General features: G+C 50.5%; 6 protein-coding genes across 6 annotated transcripts; 3 read left to right on the plus strand and 3 right to left on the minus strand.

The window, feature by feature from the left end:
• Positions 1-690: 690 nt before the first annotated feature.
• ALTATR162_LOCUS663 (uncharacterized protein) lies at positions 691-2483 on the minus strand (the record flags this gene model as incomplete). Its single annotated transcript, XM_043308257.1, has 2 exons — positions 691-2399; positions 2462-2483. The coding sequence occupies 2 exons, from the start codon at positions 2481-2483 to the stop codon at positions 691-693; spliced, it is 1731 nt and encodes a 576-aa protein (XP_043164192.1).
• Positions 2484-4306: 1823 nt separating this feature from the next.
• On the plus strand, positions 4307-6673 carry ALTATR162_LOCUS664 (uncharacterized protein; the record flags this gene model as incomplete). Its single annotated transcript, XM_043308258.1, has 1 exon — positions 4307-6673. One exon carries the CDS (start codon positions 4307-4309, stop codon positions 6671-6673), a length of 2367 nt encoding a protein of 788 aa, XP_043164193.1.
• Positions 6674-7510: 837 nt separating this feature from the next.
• On the plus strand, positions 7511-9256 carry ALTATR162_LOCUS665 (uncharacterized protein; the record flags this gene model as incomplete). The annotated part of the gene is made up of 1 exon (XM_043308259.1): positions 7511-9256. The coding sequence occupies one exon, from the start codon at positions 7511-7513 to the stop codon at positions 9254-9256; it is 1746 nt and encodes a 581-aa protein (XP_043164194.1).
• Positions 9257-9666: 410 nt separating this feature from the next.
• ALTATR162_LOCUS666 (uncharacterized protein) lies at positions 9667-11519 on the minus strand (the record flags this gene model as incomplete). Its single annotated transcript, XM_043308260.1, has 2 exons — positions 9667-10790; positions 10841-11519. 2 exons carry the CDS (start codon positions 11517-11519, stop codon positions 9667-9669), a joined length of 1803 nt encoding a protein of 600 aa, XP_043164195.1.
• A 3282-nt stretch (positions 11520-14801) lies between these two features.
• Positions 14802-16647, plus strand: ALTATR162_LOCUS667 (uncharacterized protein; the record flags this gene model as incomplete). Its single annotated transcript, XM_043308261.1, has 6 exons — positions 14802-14951; positions 15005-15075; positions 15131-15244; positions 15298-15380; positions 15434-16164; positions 16216-16647. 6 exons carry the CDS (start codon positions 14802-14804, stop codon positions 16645-16647), a joined length of 1581 nt encoding a protein of 526 aa, XP_043164196.1.
• A 1661-nt stretch (positions 16648-18308) lies between these two features.
• On the minus strand, positions 18309-18975 carry ALTATR162_LOCUS668 (uncharacterized protein; the record flags this gene model as incomplete). Its single annotated transcript, XM_043308262.1, has 2 exons — positions 18309-18664; positions 18717-18975. The coding sequence occupies 2 exons, from the start codon at positions 18973-18975 to the stop codon at positions 18309-18311; spliced, it is 615 nt and encodes a 204-aa protein (XP_043164197.1).
• Positions 18976-19466: the final 491 nt, after the last annotated feature.

Raw genomic sequence — 19466 nt, forward strand, 5'->3', positions numbered from 1 at the left:
ATACACACCCATCCTATGCAGCTCCCTCTTACCATCCTCTCTTTAGCCGCATTGCCGTCGTCCTAACGGAAAAGAATTGCCATCTTTCCGCCGCCAAGCAAACACCATGATTGTTTCCACTCGTCTATCCGCAGCCACGGGATTGGGAAAGCGAAGACATGCATACGACGAACCAATGAAAGCTTCTTCTTCTATTCCAACAGTCTAGAATCGGTGTGCTCGTGGCTACGATGGTGGTTGTGGCGCGAGCTATAGCTGCGACCCTGCATGCGTACCCTGGGATAATGTGCTCAAGTGAGCAAGTTTTCCAATTAGCGAAGTTTGCCTGGTTCGCGTACCAACCGCCAGCATTAAGTTAAGAAGGCGGGATGAGATGATAGCACGAGGTTTGAAAAGGAAATTATGATCCAAAACTTGGAAGGAATCTGGTCGCAAGGAAGTGGATGATGAAGGACCAAGCTGGTATGGGGCATCACATTCAGAGGTTGCAGTTCGCCGCTAAACCAAATGAGGCAAGGCCTAGAATGATAGCATCTTAACACTGCAGATCAACAGGAACACATCTGACCAAAGAGGACTGTGCATGAACATGACTGAATTGGAATGTCTGGTATCATAAATACTCACTAAACAAAAACTCCATACCCAATGCCGTGACCCAAACGTAAGGAGACCAATGCTAGCTTTTGATCAAAACATGCTACTTTTCTTCTTCTTCAGCTTCTCAGCGTTGCTCTCGCTCTGTGTTCTCAATCCCCAGAAACTCTTCTTCGCTTTCGCTACTGGTTTTGGTAGGCCATTGCTGAAGAAACTGCTTTGACTTGCCGCAGGACGATGTTGAACAGGCGTCTGCAGGTACACACTTGGTGCTTGCTGCATGCGCGGAGGCTGCGTAGGGACAGGGGCGGGTCGAGGCGCTGGACTCGGTCGCTGATTCTGCCATCCGCCCTGTACAAGTGGCGCGGAGTGTCGCTGAGGCTGCGGTGAGGGGCGAAGTAGGTTGGATTGATCTCCAAATTGCTTCTTCAGGCGTTCCGTCTCCTTGTCAATCTCTGCCTGTCTCCTCCGTCGCTCTTTCTCTTCGCGTTCCTTCTGCTTCCGTTCTTGTTCAAGGAATTGTAGTGTCTTCCGCTCCTCCTCCTCTTCCTGCCTACGCCGAGCTTTGCGACTGGCTTCAGCTTGTCGCTTCTGCTCGCGTGCCTCGGCTTCTACTTGTGCCTTCAATCGCGCAGTCTCGGCGTCGATTTCCCATTGTGCTCTCGGGTCCAGCCTTGGTCCTTCTTGACGTTGTTGTGTTGGACGCTGTGGCTGAGCATGTCGTTGTTGCTGGCTGGGTCGCTGCTGTTGGGCGGGTCGTTGCGGCTGTGGAGGCTGATTGGGACGGGACTGGTTCGTGGCTAGCGGAGGTAATGAGGAGCGCTTGGCGGCATTGTTGTTGCTGGTATACGAGGGCGGAGGAACTTGTGTGTTCACACCAGCACCTCCCGCAGGCTGAAGTGGCACCTTTTCGGGTGGGTATTGTGACGATGAAGGTGTGTATGCTGGCGGAGGCGGAGGCTGCGGCGTCATGACTGGTGCTGTAATATTCGGGCCTTCTAAAGGCGACGAGCCCTTCCTCGCGCGCAGTGGCGCGCTGTTTTTCCGTATGTTGGCGTTGATGTGGAATTGTTCGTTGAGGTCCCCGAAGAACAGATCGCGTATGACGGCGGCACCGATGAGCAAAGCAACCTCCAAGCCCTTGTAATCTTCAATCTCGACACGGTACAGATTTGACTCCATGATGGTCAGCTCTTTCAAGCCAGAGTAAAGGGCGACGGCGATATCCGGCTCCTTACTCTTCTTCACCTTCTTGCCAGTTGGGTCGGTCGACTTGCCCGTCATGTAGCATGTCATGTCCTTGCCTAACCTGCCCTCCTTGCGCCACGCGAAGTTGACTCTAGGTGTGTTCACGTCGGCGCCCGGATCCGTCATGGTACGGTCGAGAGCAGAATTGCTAGGTGTTCTGAAGGTGAGCTGGGGTATGCTGAACTCCCAGCTCACGGTGCTGCTCCATTTCGCGGTCGAGTGCTTAACGATGACGCGTGAATCAGGGTTATATAGCTGGATGGCAAACTCGGTGGGGTAGATGGGCTGTGGTGGGGGCGGCACTCCGCCATTCTTGCGTATCTCTTCCTGCGAGAGTGTTGGGTGCGACCATCCTGGCTTCGCAAGCACTTCGCCGTACAAGATCTCGGGGTTGCGCGAGTCGAACAAGGCTACGGCGTATGTGTTCTTCGCATCGTTGGAGGCTGGGTCGACGTGGTGCAGGGCATATTGAGCTTCGGGCTCGGAGCCGTTCTGGGTGAAGTAGAATGATTCGTGGTGCTTGAGCTTGTCGGTCGAGGCCTTGAGAAAGAAAGCTAGAGAGGAGTTAGTACCAGTGTGGACCTGGCGATTGGCCGAGATGGTTGGGTACACGTACTGGGGAGATTCTCGTCTAACATTGCGTCATATTATAATCTTCTGATGCGTTCGTGTGACTTGATATAGGACCAGGAACCTGGGAGAGCGATGTGTTGGCAGGTTAGTGAATGTACGGTCGGCGGCGTCGAGGTGGTTATGGTTGATCGGATACGCGTCTTCCATGAGGCTGTACGGCCATCCCTGCAACTGCGCCGGGGGCCGCTGCCCAATGACGCCGATCCAACCCCCGCTAATCGGCTATTCTTAGGAAAGTCAGCCTCGCGGGAACCGTTCTTCTGCTGCTCCACCACATTTTCTTTCCACTTCGCTCGCTCGTATATCATCGTCCTAACCATCCCACCTGCCGTTGGAGAATTGCAAGTGATACTGCTATTCAATCGAGGCTACTAATGAGTAGGCTGTGGCATGTTGACAATGCTTGCGCAATGCACCACTGTACGGCGTTTCACCACGGCCCGCAGCACAGCCGACCGAAGGACGACTGCAGCCCATCGACGTCTCCAAGCTCAGCGCTATAACTAAAGTCTCTTGTTAGGCAGTCTGCGAGCGAAGCTTGCCAACCGCCCCTGGACTTGGCATCTTCGATTGTTTTGTCAACTGGTAGACTTTAGCTTACGCGTCTTTCGACCAAGCGACATGCAGGCTTCTCGCAAGGCATGCTGTATTGAGGCTACTACCCACTCCGCAAAATAAGAACTGCGATTTCGAGCTCAACGGCTGTCCCATTCATCGGTCAAGCTAGACGCATTGATGTACCAAGTGGGCGAAAAACGGCGACAATGCCATTGTGCTCTTTCCCTAATCGAGACGCGTTGTAGTTCCAATGGACCGTCATTGCTTTAGATCCGTTACGCGGTCATGGCTACCAATATCCATTTCCCTTTAGAGTGGCATCATCATTTGGAGGCTAGAGCTGATCCATATGTACATTCACAACAGTCGCAGTGATCAACCCATATCGCTGACGATGGCGACGCAGCAACCGCCACAGATCGCCCGTTCTGCTCCCGAACGCTCAGAAGCGCAAGAACAGCTCAGAGCCACGTCCCTGCGAAGACAGCACGGAGAGACAGAAGAAAAAGGAGATGCAGTACGTCAGCTACCAAGACTTTCGCCCTCCGAGCTCGTGGGGCCAGGAGAAGCCCATTGGGCGTTACGCAAGCTGAGAGGCCGCTTACCAATGCGGAAGTGTTCAGGCTGAAAGACTGGTACTGGAGGAGGATTTTGAAGAATACAGAGCTTGGTAAGCTCGAAAGGGTAGGATACGAAAATTCATGAGGGACGATTGTCCATTTGCCCGATGCACCGATGTGAGTTTGCTCTCCGAGAACCTTGGTATCTCGCCTCCGACGTATCCCCAAATCATGCAACCGTTTTCTAAACTGCGCGTCTAACATTCCATTTTCTTCAGCTGTCGTAATATCTTTCCAAAGTTTCGTCATTTAGAGGTACGTCACGGGCTCTTTAACAATTATCACTATCTGTCTGTGGAAACATCTACAATGACGGTTGTCTACACTACTAAACTTAACCCAATGGCAACTCAAGGCGAGGACAAAGACCAATTCACGTATTGTCTTCAAATCACAACAGCCGATATATGCACTATGAGAATACAATGCTCATTCTCTCAAGCCGCATTCACTTAAAATCAGGTGTAAGGTCAACGTTGCGAGCGGTGTACCAAAATCCCGATCTAGCTCCGCGCTAGCCTTTGTTATCGATTGGACCCAGTCTTTTTCATGCGCTATCTATCCGCGACTCACACTGACACATATCGCGACCTCACTTGTTTACCAAATCAAACTACTTCACGTGTACAAGGAAGCTTTTGTTGATAATCATGACTAAACGCGTACCCGCTACTAACGCCTTTCCACATCAAGATTCGGGTGTTGAGGGCGCCACTCTTGAGGAAACATCTCTTGCAACTCACAGCACTCCTCTCAATGTGGTTACGAGTGAACCAACCCCGTCAGAAAGCGGAACTGTCAGTGCCGTTCCAGCCTCATGCGAGCGGGATATTGCTGAGTCGCAACACAACCCGACAACTCAGCCGACAGCCATAATAGCATCTACACACGCCACGAGATATCGCAGTGCGGCTGTGCAGACACTGCCGCCTAGTAATGCCGAGCAGTTCCACAGAATCTATGATCGTGAGCCTACGAATCAAGAACTCGTCAGCAAGACGGGAAGTGCCGCAATCGGTCGCTATGAGCCAGGACTGTTAGCAAATGGCTATGACGTAGTCCTGTGCACCACATTCTCTGTCCCAGTCGCTTCAACGAAACGTGCAAATTACACCAATTCTTCTTTTCAGACCGATGCTGTTGCGCAATGCAAAAAGGCTCTCTTACGTGCGAAGGCCAAGGCATCAATGTTGGTCAACAGACAACGTGACGCTGCTCAATCTGCAGGGTTCAGAGTATGGTCCGAGACCAGAGATGAGCACATCATACATTCAGAGCAGTTCCGCGTCAGCGTTCAGTTCGATGACGAAGGTAACGCAACCAACGCGGACGTTGACGGACTATCGCTACCAAACATATATGGTGAAGAGATTGATCCGCTGCCCAAGACGATTGAGCCATTGGAACAATCACACTCCGAATTCTCCTATCAAGATGCTGATATCAACGAGTCAACCAAGCATTACACCTCCAGTGCCACTTCAGCTATTACACCTCCACCAATTCTGCCGTCAGTACTACTACATAACACCGTCGAAAGTGTGAGTATTCCGCAGCGCATTCGCACTGTTGAACCTTGTGTACCGAGCGGGAAATCTGATCCTGCATCAATCGAATATCATGGTTACTTCCAGCTCGTTCCAAGAGTGGTCGCCGGGAAAGACGACAATGGATACGGAGGTAAAGATAGGGAACAGCAGAAGACAATTGGTCTGGATGTTGGTCCACATGCAGCTACGAGAGTGCAGAAAGACAAACCAGGTAAGATGGCGAGGAAGGAAGAGACTGTGATGGTGTTAGGCGGCCCGAGATTCGCGGACAAGTACATCATATTCGACGCTGTCGCGTCGACTCTTACAAACCCGACCACGACACCTAATACACGTCCTACTACAACCAAGAAGAGAAAGTCTGATGATGAACCGGAAGAGCAAGTTGCCATAAGCTCACCCAAGCGCTTCAAGATCTTGAATAAAAGCGCTAATGCCTTGGAAATTGGAACGGATGCTCAAGAAGATCGTTTCGTAAAAGACGAAAACGACTCCGTGATGAGAGACAATGCAAAAGCTACGGATATTGAACGCACAAAACATAAAGAGGACTCAAGACAAGCAGAAGGTCAACAAGCCCAGGCCAGTACTTTACACAAGATGTGCAACGACGAACCAGAAGCCGAAGATGAACGCAGCCCTCGCAGCTCACCAGCCCATCAAGACTTTAGACGTCGAAGCCGCTCACCTGTTGGACGGCACACTAGCAGCCGTTATAGATCAAAAAGCACTGCCAGACGTGGATCTGAGAGAACCTACGAAGAGAAACGTCGACTTCATAAGGTGGCAAGTGAGATAGGCAATGACTCACGAATACATGGTGGGATCCACCCTGCTTATACTGACAAGCAAGGTCGATCGAGAGAAGATGGGGCGAATGATGTACAAAAGAAGGATGCAGACGAGATAGTATCGGTACGCAAGATGGAACCCCATCGCCGGCTGGAGCGAGAGCAGCGGGTAGAGGAAGAAAAGCTTACAAAGCGTCATAATCCAGAGGAAGCCGAGATTCAGCGGGCGCGTGAAGCAAAGAACCGTCGAAACTCAGAGATGGAAGAGAAGAAGCAAGCACAAGAGGCCGATCGCCAACACCGACAGGAGGAGAAGGACGGAGACCGACGCCGCCGACGCGGAGATATACAGGACAGGAGTAGAAAGGAAAGTAGGCAGACTGTGAAGCAGGAGGTAGAACTATTCGAGCCGGTTGACGCATATGCACTAGAGCGAAAAGCTGAGGCAAGACGGAGAGAACTCGTTTTTACAGCACGTGGGACTGGAGAGGCTGATAGTCGTGCACCCGAGCAACCTCCTGCTGGGAATGATAGTTTTGGTAGACTAGAGGTTGAGCGAGCAAAGCCAGAAAAGAAGGTCGAAACAAGCAGAGTGACAAAGCCGAGACCGAGCCGGCCTGTTCGTGGAGAACTTGAGCGGTATGATCTGAGGAAGAAATTTGGGGGTGGTAAATAAGGATGATACCAGAGATGTAGGTAGGTGCACATTGGAGCGTAGGACTGGGGCCGGGGAAAAGTTCTATCGGCATGTGGTCATTGCTTGTTTGATGGTCAGGTGAGGCAGCTTGCCAGTCTGTTGGAAGGCGTAAAACATGTAATGACTTCAGAGATTTCTCTGGTGATTGCCTTGTAGCAATGATACTTGTAGTCATATCCTACTCAGTTTAGTTCCCCATTCTCTTGTATGATAAGGGGATTACGGTATCGTTCACGCTGTAGGAATTGGGGTAATTGTACGTACAACGAAACTATTGTATCATCGTCGGTGAGACGTAATTTCAAGGAATTTCGAGGCTTCTCATACCGTTAAATGTTAGAAATCTTGTATTCTCGTTTGCCCACACAGTCTGCCGGACAATTATCAAACTCTATGCGCCACATAGGCAATCCTGGGGCATATCAATTCACAATGCGCTATCAACCTACCATGTTCCCAAACCCATTCCTATACATCCTATAGTGTTGAAGCAGTTATACTAAGCTATCGAAGAACGACTATGCGATGGGGGGTATACATGCGATGTTAGCTTGCCCATCCCTGATATTTCGCCCCCATTTCACCTTCATTCACCTCCACTTAGCCACTGCCTTTCCACCGCTCATTATGTAGTACCGAAAGAGCTTGGACTCGAACTAGGCAATGATATACACTCACCGTCACATTCATTACCACAAATCCTAGCGTGATATCTTGTCATACACGACCTTTGAGCACGAATAGACCTGACACTACATCACTCACGACCACCGATCAATCCACATAGTCATCACTTCTCACAAATCAACAAGAACGATGAGCATACCAGTTGCGACCGACGATATTGATATGGATGACTTGCAACCTTGCGAGCGTCTCCACAAGGAGCGCATTATCAAGAAGACGCCCACGAACAAAGCGCACATCACTCGCCGACTATTCTGTGATGGCCACGAGCCACACCAAGCAGTACGAACGAGCAAGAAGCGTGGCAGATCAACTCACCGTGTAGATATCGCTCCTGTTCCTCGCTCGAGCTTGGTGCGAAAATCACTCGACATACGCTTCATAAAGCAGAAGTCGACCGCGCACTCGCTAGCTCATGGATTTTTTGACCAAGACGAAGAAGATGAGCGGTTTGCCCGTTGGCTAGAAAAGTTCAAGCTGAAGGATGTGGAAATGGGGGGTACACTCAATTTTCTACCATTCGCACAGTACGAGAAGGACATGGAGTGTGGATACGACACGATGGATCCGCGCACTGCCTTCGAGATGAGCGGGGGCATCTTTGGCTATACTCCCACCGTCCCTACCACGTCAACTTCCAGCACCAACACCTTCGCTAGCTCGACTGTGTCCAGAGTTACTGCGTCGACCTTCAGTATCAGTACTGGCACTAGTCCCGTGGCCTCTCAGTCTGGCGCGGCGGTTGTCAGCGGATCTTCGGGCGGCGTGACTGTCGTCAGTAGCAAGCCGTCGTCTTCAGATATAACGATGGATAATGCACCAGACGCGTCTACAGATCACGTCGTCGCCCCGTCCAGCAGTGCTACCGCCGCTGTCCCAGCACCACCACCGTCGCAGCTATCTGAGCCTACGAACACTGTCGTGGTTGACTCGCCCGCATTCAAAAGCCTAGGATTCCTACCGTCAGGGCGTTTGACATCCGAGACGGTTCCTTCACCACAGTCAGTAGCAGTGGCGCAGGCTTCAGCCACTAGAGAGTCGCCATATGCGCCTCAGATTTCTGTACCAGCTGTAGCACCGCCACCAGCTCCTCTCTCACAGCACGAGGAAGCTGTGACTGCACCTCTGAATTCGCAGCCTTCAGCAGTAGCGGAAGACGCTAAATCGGTTGTATCGTCACCCCAAGTGAGGATCACCAGGGACACTGATTTTTCCCTTCTGGTGGAATGCACCGAAATTGCAGTATCTCCACCTCCAGTGAACAGTACCCAGCCGGCTGTATCTTCACCTCCGGCGGATAACACCAAGCCGATAGCAACACCACCTCCAGTAGAGGGCGCTGGATCAGCTGTATTCTCTTCTCCAGTGGCTAACGCCACTGCGCCCACGGAGTCATCAAGGGCCAAAATAAGACCTAAAAGCCGACCCATTGTTCCTCTGGTAGAGCCCAAAGAGGCGCCTAAGGCACAAGTTGAGTTGGGAATGGGTGCCTTTGGCTCGTCAAACATCCGGAGTCCAAAAGACCAGATTTCGGCCTTCTCTAACCCCTACTTCAAGGAACTCTTCGGTGACGAGATGGAGATCTTGAAGAAGCTTCTCCGAGCTAAGGAAGACATTGAGGGGACTCATGTCGTCTTCCTCTGGCGCTCCTTGAAGTGGATCACGGACAGCCACGAAGCCAAATGGTTCGATGACGAGATTGAATTGGAAGACGATGTCGCATGGTGGCGCGGCAAGCTCAACATCTTGAGGGCGGAGTTGGAGGGGGATGTGGGTCAAGATGCAACTGGGATAGCTGCGGATACGAAAGCAAAGCTTGAGAAGGTATTCGTTATTCTCGGTGGTGCGGAGGACCTCAACCAGGAGATTGCTTAAGATGAAAAGCAGTTTTGAGGGCTGACCGACTGCAAGGAGCCACTCACCCTCCAATGAAGATTGGGCGATCCAACGAGACGTACAGACGACGGCAGTCGATGTGAGATCTGCCACCAATGTCGGTACGAGAAGCATACGGCGTGGCACGGAAAAGGAGCGTGGAAACAAACAAGAGTTTGACGTCGGCAACTGTACGTCATCGAGACATGGACTGCGTCCCGGAATCAGGTTCTGTATGGGAGTAAATGAGAGTAGGCTCTTAGGTCAAGATTGCGGTCCTCACTGGATAGTGATCAAGTGTACCTTACTCCTTTGTATATGTCGTATATCACAAGCATCCGTCGAATTGTACGATGTCATGCTTCCATCTCAACGCACTGCTCCGTTTGGTGTATTTTCAGCCACAATTGTTATTCACGTCCTTCTTTCTCTCCATCAAGCAGTATCTCATGGCCATCTCCTTCTTTAACTCCCTGAGCGAGGACCCAACCAGCGACTGCCACAGCACCCATGCACCACCAGGCCAGTCCGACCATGCCCATATCTAGTCCTTTGCCAAATAACCAAGAGAAAAGTACCGGTCCAATCGTCCGTGTGAGACTAGATACTGACTGGCCTATACCATGAACGGTACCTAGGACGGACGGATGCGGGCTAACATTGTTGAGCAGGATGGCTGTACACGGTAAGGCGAACGTGCGAGCGAGTACTTGTATGAACAAGGCGCATGTGATAGCAATCCATATCCAAGGTCCACTCACACCGTCAGGAGGGGATGTCCAGCTGGGTACCAGGCTAAGCAAAGGAGTGATGGTGTACATTAAAGGGAAGAAGGCAAGGAAGACTCGATAACATCTCGTTGTTCCTAGACGATGCGCAACTCGCGGATACACTAAGATCTGTAGAGGTATACCGATGGCGCCAATGATGGCAAGTGCGATGCCGATACGCGCTGGAGGCATTGCCAAGCCTCCCGTAAAGTAAAGACCGTGAGGCACTAAGCCAGGAGGGTATGGGTGAGCAGGATCGAAGCGAGGTGTAGAGAGATGGAGGGTCCAAAGACCGTTAAAGCTACCTACGTGCATGGCCAGAACACCATGGGCGCACAGCGTCGTTACCAGGTTTCGTGTCCATATGCGACGGAACGGTAGTTGTTGTCGAACGATGTTGCTCGGCTTGTCGAAAACATCAGAACCCTCTGCATATGTCGAAGTTGGTGTTGGCTGTAGCTCAAAGTCATCTTCTGGGACGGCGCTGTACCCAACTTGAGATGTGACTCTCTGGCGGAAGATCCGTCGACGTAGCCATCGACCAACGCGAAGACCTGGGTCGGGTTTGTGTTTGCACAATTCGCTCGTCTCTTCGAGGAAAAATAGAACAGCAAACGATGACAAGCATAGGAAGACGGCGCTCGTAAGATTGGGCAGTGCGTAAGGGTATCGCTTCATCCACTGTACACCATCTTTGCCACCGAATGCTGAGTTGGGCCCGAATAGTGATGGGTAACTGGCAAATGGATCTGCAAGCACACCACCTGCTTCTTATTAATAGTTTTTCCTATGCATACCACTCCATGGTACTCACCTAGAACAGGCCCAACCAAGACACCGATGTTGAAGATCATGGGCAAGATCAGGAAGGCCCTACTCTGGTACTTCTTCTCTTTGATGATCTCACTGATCATAGTTCTCATCACTCCAACATTGCCGTTCAATACGCCTCCGAGGCATCTGAATGCCACTGCCATTGCGAAATTGCGCGAAAAGCCGAAGCCAATGATGCTCAGCATTGTACCAAGCAGCCCAAAGTAGATGGTTCTTTTTCGGCCACCGTACTCGGAGTCCGAGAACCGACCCCACAGCATCGCTGTCATGAATTGCGTCGCTGGGAACGCTGCGCCGATGACTCCCGCTTGGTATGAGATGGTTGACTCTGGAAGTGATGGGTCGAACGATTGAAGTTGGTAGTAGAGATACGCGCCTAGTGAGGTTTGCGTCAATGGTTCGGAGAGACGTGCAAGCATCAACACAAGCAGTTGGTCTTTTCGGGGCAGTGCGCTCCATGATACCGGCTGGTTTGCAGCCTTATCTTGTTCGATGTCGTCGACATGAGGGATCGCTGTGTCCGCCTGGGTTTCTAGTTGTAGGTCCCGCGACGGTCTCTTGGCTTTCCCAAGCCCATCACTCTTATCAGATACTGATGCATTGACGCTCACACTCGATGATTGAGACGTGGCATGGCTAGATTCGTAACCGGGTTTCATTAGCTTGGAGGACGTGCAAAAGATGGGTCGCGCTGCAGGAAAGGAGAGATATGGAGGAAGACGAGAGATGATTGAGGCATCATGATTGCTATATCAAGACCGTTATCTGCGGCCGGAATTAAAAACAGGCCATGGAAAAGACTAGCGTAGCCGTCTCATTGGTGAAGAGATGATTCAAAATCTATCGGTCGGTCGCCTGAAGATGTCGGGCTTTGAGGTCGCGTCGCCACTTGGCGGGGTAATCCCGGCTTATGTAAGCTCCTAGCAAAACACTGTGCCGAAGCTGTCCACACAAACATAAACAAAAGGCCACGGAATTTCAGACACGTATATAGAGAAGTAATCCATGGTACACGTCTTGAATAACGAGCTAATGGAGGACCTCCTCCGAGACTTTCCATTCCCGCTTGATCATAATCTGACGGGAGTCATGACTGGCAATAGATGCGCTCTCATGATAACACCGCGAGTCGTCTTCCAATGCCGTTTCTAACCCCGTGGACTTTGGTTTCACGTTCCCCAGCTGGGCCCAAGTAACGCGTGATTGTGAAGTTATACTATCCTGCGGGGAGGCTTTCGACTTTGACTTGGTCTTCGTAAGCGATCGTAGCTCGTAGCTGCGTGAGGTTCCACTACCTCCGCCCGTTGTCACCGTCTCGCGAAAGTAACCTATAGGCCCGCCGGCGGTTCTAAAATCTTGTGTAAACCCCTTCAGTAGTGGAGTTGTTGCCGACATGAGGCTGAAGGACAATAGGACTCTTTGCCAAGCAACAGTTGGTACAATGCTGATGGCTGGCTGACGGCTACTGATGAACTTGGAGTAGGCGAGCAAATGCATAATAGCAAATGCAATTTTTCTGCGAGGTGTGCATATCAGTATATCTTCTCGCGCTTCTGGTGAGAATGGTATTATGTCATACGGTATTCTGGTAGAGAAGGCTACCACGACCACGGCTTTGCGTTTGATCGACATGAGAGAACTGTAGAAGCCTATAATCGGCAGAATTATGAGCACTATCTCAGTGAACATGTCGCCAGCGGCCAGTACCCTCAGCCATGGAATCTAAGCAGTCAGTTCGTGGTCAACTCAAGGCTCTGTGCACATTGCGATATAGCCTACGCGTTACCTACCTGTACATCGCCCTATGAGTGATAGGAATCTGTAGGGCTTAGGTGTTGTAGGAAACAGACTAGACTTACTAAGCTGGTGCAGTGTTCGCTGCCGCGTTTTGGTAAGATGGTCTTAGTTGAACAAGCAACTGTGGATGCCACAACGCCAAACAGGCCCCAGATCACAGCCAAAGCCGTAGTGATGATGGCCACAATTGACACTTTGGAGTTCCGGGTGAATACGGCGCGGACTAGTATGAGGATAGAGCATTTCGACAGGGCGAGTGCGATATAGAAGAGTATTTGGCTTGCGAAGAAGTACTAAAATCGCGCGATAGCGTTAGCACGAATTTATTCTAACTGTATATAGGACGCAAAGAAGAGGGATTCTGCTAACCTGCTGCACTCTTGATATTTTTGCATCATCAAGGAGGACATATGATTTTCCAAGGCCGTTTCTCAGTGATGTGAAAAGCGATCCCCACATACCCAAGGCTGCAAGCTGCACTTTGGTTAGCCAATTCTTACTTCTACAGGTACTTGTGTCGAAAGTAGCACAGTACGTACATACGCTGTTGTAACAATAACGTCGTCGAGGCTGTAAGCCTTCCATTTCGTGAACCCAAGGCGGATTGCTAAAACAAGGATCGCATATATCGTTGATAGCAGAGCGACGACCCAAAGTTTGGCGCTGTGATCGTTTGCAGTTATACGAGCGAAGCGACTGTCTGAGTCTTTAGCAAGGCGTTTGGGAATGGTTGAGAATGCCATCCGTTGCGTAACATCGACGGATCAAGAGCTATGATATGTGTTTTGTATTTGATGCACCGTTATCAGGCGTAGAATTGCTAGGGCACAGACGCATCCAGCAACATATATACTGTGCCACTCATGCCAGCCCATCACACCACAGATTGCAAAGTATACGAACAAATCCTGAGGATGTGAGAATCGGCGTCACAATATTGCGCATCCTTAATGCTCAGACTGCTCTAAAACGACTTGTTTCTAGTGCACTATTTGCTCGCGGTTCCGGACCCTAGAATGCTGGTATGTTGCTGCACTGCAGCAATCAGCCGCGGTAATTTCCCACTATGCAGTCATCTCTTTTGGGGATGTGTGCGTCGGGCTACGCCCTGCAATGGTGGGAAACGAGCCGTGCCGCATCCTGTGAAAACTCAGTTGACGAATAGATCGACAAAGGTACCCGGCCATCGCCAAACTAGGTCTCTGTCTTCCGAGAGGCTTCGACCAGTATGCGTTAGGCATTGAACAGGAGCGGTGGTTGCTGCGAGGCGAGGCGGCGCGATGGAAGGACAGCGCGTGGGGGCACGCCCGGACGGCTGTTCCGTCTTGACCTACGCGGGCCCGGCTCGACTTCCCCCCTCGCGCTAATGACCTGAATCGTCCTCCCGCTCCCGCCTTTCCTGCAAGCCACTCCACCAACAACAACCAAGTTCCGTTCGTTATCTCTGTCCTGCCGGTGGTCTTCACCATTCTATATCGTGCAGTACAACGACTTGACTCGAACAGCTCGACAACGAGCTGTAGTCTCAACCATATTCGTGATAACTACATTCATCATTTATCACGTCCAGATTGGGTCATATCGCCGATGCAGAAGACAGGCACTGTCAAGCGACAATCCTCCGCTTGGCTATACCCTGCATGCCATAATGTATGATCGTTGGCACTTTTCCGGGCGCTCTGTGACTGCCAATTTGCCATGCATACGCGAACAGCGTCCAAACTGTCACTGCATCTGCTCGATCGGGCTTTGACGAGGTAGAAGTTTGAAGGCGTAAGCTATGCTCTACAATATCGTTTCAGCAGAGTGGGAGCTACTGTGTGATTCCAAAGCTCGGTTCGATATCGAGTACGCCGCATGCAACGGCACGTGTGCTTGTGGTAGCAGGTAAATTCCACAGATGACCAGGACCCTTGCTCTGCGTCCTGCTCCTTCTAATCCTTCTCAACAGTTCCTGCCAATGGTTATGTAGTATCTATAACCGAACGGGAAAGTCTTAACGCACTCGACCACAGCGCCGCGAACCCTCGGAGTGGATATCAAGCCTCCGTGCCATAGAGTTGGGACGCATCCTGTCGGGTTGGATTCGCTTCTATCACCACTCACACTGTTTCTGCATTCTGTAGTATACATCCATCACGAAGATGGGCGACGAAATCTTGAAAGGTCCTTCTCATGTCACCGATTCTCGCAACAGCATCGAGTTGGCCAACACGGTTGCTGTGAGCGAGAAACATGGTACACATGGCGATGAGAGAGACATGGAGCGTATGGGCAAGATCCCTGAGCTAAGGGTATGGTCAATGAACTCTCCAACGAGTTTTCGATACACTTACAAGATCACCAGCGACAATTCAAGTTTCTGTCCATCTTTGGCTTCGCTGTAATCCTTGGCAACACATGGGAATACTCTTTGATGTAAGATAAGAGTGCAAGTTGTTCGAAACGCTGGCTAATAGAGGTTCCTATGCAGCGGTATCGGCATCTCTCTTTTCAATGGCGGCCCTGCTGGTGGTATCTGGATGCTGGTAGTCGTCTGTACTGGCATGTTCTTTGTTATGCTTTCATTTGCGGAAATGGTGTCGATGTAAGTCTTAGGATCGCTGACACTAATAAGATCTTAGCTCACCAATCTGACAGGGCCCCAATAGCTGGTGGGCAGTATCATTGGGTTTCGGAATTGGCACCAAGGAAGCGCCAAAAGTTTCTCAGTTATGTCGTTGGTAAGCTCTATTTCATTGCTAAATTGATTTCTAGTACTAAGCGCATGCTCCAGGATGGTTGTGTGTCATCGGATGGCAGGTCGGCATGGCTAGTACGGCTTTCGCGGTGACTCAACAGATCCAAGGCCTCATCGCCTTGAACATGCCGTCGTATGTTAGCCACGGGTGGCATGGCACTCTATTTTCCATCGCTATCACCATCTGCTCGATCGTATTCAACACTATTCTGGTGAAAAAGCTTCCACTGATGGAGGGCATCGCACTTGTCCTCCACATTTTCGGATTCTTCGCCTTCCTCGTTGTGCTATGGGTCATGGGGCCGCGTTCTGATACAAGAAGAACATGGACCCAATTCGAAGACCCTAGTGGCTGGGGTAATACAGGCCTTGCTACCATCGTTGGGATTCTCGGTCCTATACTTACCCTGGGAGGTGCTGACTTAGCCGTACATCTGGCTGAAGAAGTCAAGGACGCCGCTTGGGTCAGCCCAAGAGCTATGGTAGCCACATCTGTCGTGAACTACTCATTGGCCTTCATCATGACAGTCACTGTCTTCTCAACATTAGGCGACGATATCACTGTGCTCATCTCCACCCCACTTGGTCAACCCTGGATCCAAATTCTATTAAACGCAACTGAGTCGTTAGTGGCCACCAACATCATGACAGTAGTCGTGTGTCTATTGCTCCTGTTTTGTTCGGTTAACCAAGTGACGGCCGCATCGCGTCAGCTGTGGTCTTTTGCCCGAGATCAAGGGCTCCCATGCTCAGCTTGGCTTTCCTACGTATGATCTTTCGTCTCCTCTACGAAATATTGGGCTGACAGATTCTTTTAGGTGCCTCCAGGGTGGGATATTCCTGTCAACGCGGTAATTCTCACGCTTTTATCGACATCAATCTTATGCCTCATTATCATCGGCTCTACGTTCGCCTTCAACATCATCCTATCGCTGAGCGCTGTTAGCATCTTCATCTCCAACATCATCGTCATTGGCTGCATGCTAAGAAAGCGCATCCGTGGAGAACCTCTTCTTCCCTCCCGGTTTGACCTTGGTAAGGCGGGAATTTATATCAACGCCATCGCTGTTTGTTATCTTTCACTCGCCGTTGTCGTAATCCTCTTCCCGTCTGTACCGAACCCGTCTTTAGCCGACATGAACTGGTCCTGCCTTATGTTCGGTGGTCTTGTTATTTTCTCCATGGTTTACTACTACCTTTACGGTAGGCACAAGTACGATGGACCGGTCGAGTATGTCAAGCAACAGTAGTCTGTTTCAACATATCGATGTCGACGATTCATTCTGCAGCTCATGCACCTGCACACTACTGCGTCTTTACATAGACAGCTTCCATACCCACACATTCACACGCATGTCCATAAATACACTTCGTACTTGTAAATAGGAAATCGTATTTCGAAAACTACGCGGTTTTGGTAACAGTCGAGCACATAGTTCGTGACGACGAAGATCACTATTTCAATGCCTGTCATTACAAGGTTTTCTCGCATACAGTAAAAATGGCCACTCACAACTACAACAATCTGGGGGATACCCATACGAGAACATCTTGCCAAATCAAAAATATCGCAAACAAATCCAACCCAATGATGGGAGGGTGAACCAAAGTACTAATGTCCGGAAGGGTTACTTGAAAACTACATGTAGCATCGTTGGGTAACGAAAAATACCCGACAGCATATGTTATCAGTTACTGGCTGAGTCATACATACTCACCAATGATGCAAGTGTATGGAGCAAGTAACAGAGTAATCACGCAAGGCAGCAAAACCGATACACCTAGGTACTCCGTATCTATCAATCTGCCTCACCAACCTGAATATGGACGCGTAGTCATCTCGATGTAAGCCAACAATGGACCCAGAGAAGTCGTATCCTAGTCCAACGCAATCAGAGGAGTGTACTCCGGATTCAACTGCTGGTCAAGCTCATCCCGTGCCTCCTTTTCGTCGTCGTATATGTACTTGTAAGCATGTCCCACATGACCACCTCTGCGACGCTCCGCTGTATTCGAATCCATAATCATACCAAAACACTGATTGGGTGACTGCCTATTACCAAAGAAGTTTTGGTCGTGTTGAGTGCACATGAAGTTCTTGAGCCGGCGAGGAGGTGAGATACCGTAATGTTCAGTGATAGCGGAGCCTCCATAGCGTTGGCCTGACACGTATTGAGCCAGATCATCAACATTGACAAATTGAAAACCACGGCCTCCGTCAAAGAGTAGCAAGATAAATCGTGGCTTAGGTTCATTGGCGGGGAAGTAGATCGCTCCCTAGTGATTATCGCTCGCTCGTTGCTGAAAGTCCTTGAAGGTGCTGCAGAGGGTATTGTGCTGTGGTGCGTCACGTCGCTGACATTCTGCCGAGCAGTATTTTATATTGTTACATCCTGTGCAAGTGATGATGGAAAAAATGGGGGCACGAGGCACAAAGATTGCTCATCGTGGCTGAGATGGGGTCGTTGATCGCAGGAGCCATGATGTAGTTGTCGGTTGTACTCAGCGGGTGGCCGCTGTATGTGTGTGCGGTTATTGCTTGCTACCCGCGTCACTTAATGAGACACATGCTGAAGAGGCGATGCAGTGTGGCTGATGATTGTGACCAGCAAGCTCATATACAAGCTGGTCATCTTGTGGTTTAAGCGAAACGTTTTTGTATTTGTTTTGATTTTCGAAGAATGACAAATGGGGACTATTCGCACTGACCTAACACCAATAGTATCCCATTGAATGGAACAGAACTGTCGTCAGCTTAGTATATATCGCCGCGACCAAGATCCTGTATGTACGTCCAATCAAGGTGGATGTCATCTCTCAACGTCGTCTCTCATTTCGTCGTCACTAATACATATGGTACTATATCCTCGCGTTTACACCACCTAGCTCTTCCACGACCAGGTTACGTTGCTTAGTTTTTATCCTCCGGGGAAAAGTTGATAGAGACACCGTTTACACAATGTCGCTCATCCTTTGGGTTTCCGAACCTCTCGCCCTTGAAGATATGTCCCAAGTGACCTCCACAATTATTGCAGACAATCTCTGTCCTCATCATGCCAAGACCAGGGTCGGGCTTTTGTCCGACAGCGCCAGGTACGGCATCCCAGAATGCGGGCCATCCGCAGCCAGAGTCGAACTTGTGGTTTGCTTTATAGAGAGGCGCGTCGCATCCAATGCATGTATAGACACCGGCGTCAGGGTAGTGTTTGTCGAGTTTACTGGAACCAGGCATCTCAGTGCCCTTCTTTCGGAGGACTCGGAATTGCTCTGTAGGCGGGTTAGTGGGTGTGCACTGATGAGCAGGTTGAAGCTGACATACCTGGCGATAGCTGTGCTTGCCACTCGCCCTCAGGCTTCTGTACCGGGTAGTTTGTGTTGTCCGCCATGCTGCTAGAAGATCCGAAAAGAGCGCCCAAGAAGGGGATATTTGGCATCGAACGGTAAATAATTGCGCGCTGCGGTGTGTTGTAGATAGTGCGACCGAGATTACTGGTAGGATTCGATCGGAGAAAAGCGCTGGTAGTATTGGTGACGGTGTGGAAGGCGCGGATGAATGTTGGGAGGGAAGGGAAGCGCATGTGGAGTTGTTTTATGGGAGGATGGCGATGGTTACTTGGAAAGAAAGATTACTCTGCGACGACTTCGAGATAACGCTGAGGGGTGGCGGAGAGCTTCCGCGCCACCTAGGAGCTTTGACGGCCACGACATATTACGTCACCATTGTTGCGCGCCATCAACACCATCATGACTCCGAAGCCATCACAATTGCGGCTTCATCCTTGGACATTTTCGCCGTCGCAAAACTCGGCTTCAGGCCCTGTGTGACAATTGTAGACATGCCGCGTCGACTTGTCGCCATAACTTAGATGGTCCGTGCGATTCGTGAAGAAGTAGCTGGCCTATCATCATGTACTTCTCTTCAGTGTCCGGGTCTTCGGCATACCCATGTGACACAAGGCATTCCTAACATGTCTTGAAGTTGGATATGGACGTAGGCCAAGGCTGACTCCAAGTCGACGTACTGCCGCTCAAAGGTAATATGTAACAGAAATATCCAGCTGGTAACATA

Source organism: Alternaria atra, assembly GCF_907166805.1.
Source record: "Alternaria atra isolate CS162 genome assembly, contig: 21, whole genome shotgun sequence".
In the NCBI taxonomy this organism is placed as follows: Eukaryota; Fungi; Ascomycota; class Dothideomycetes; order Pleosporales; family Pleosporaceae; genus Alternaria; species Alternaria atra.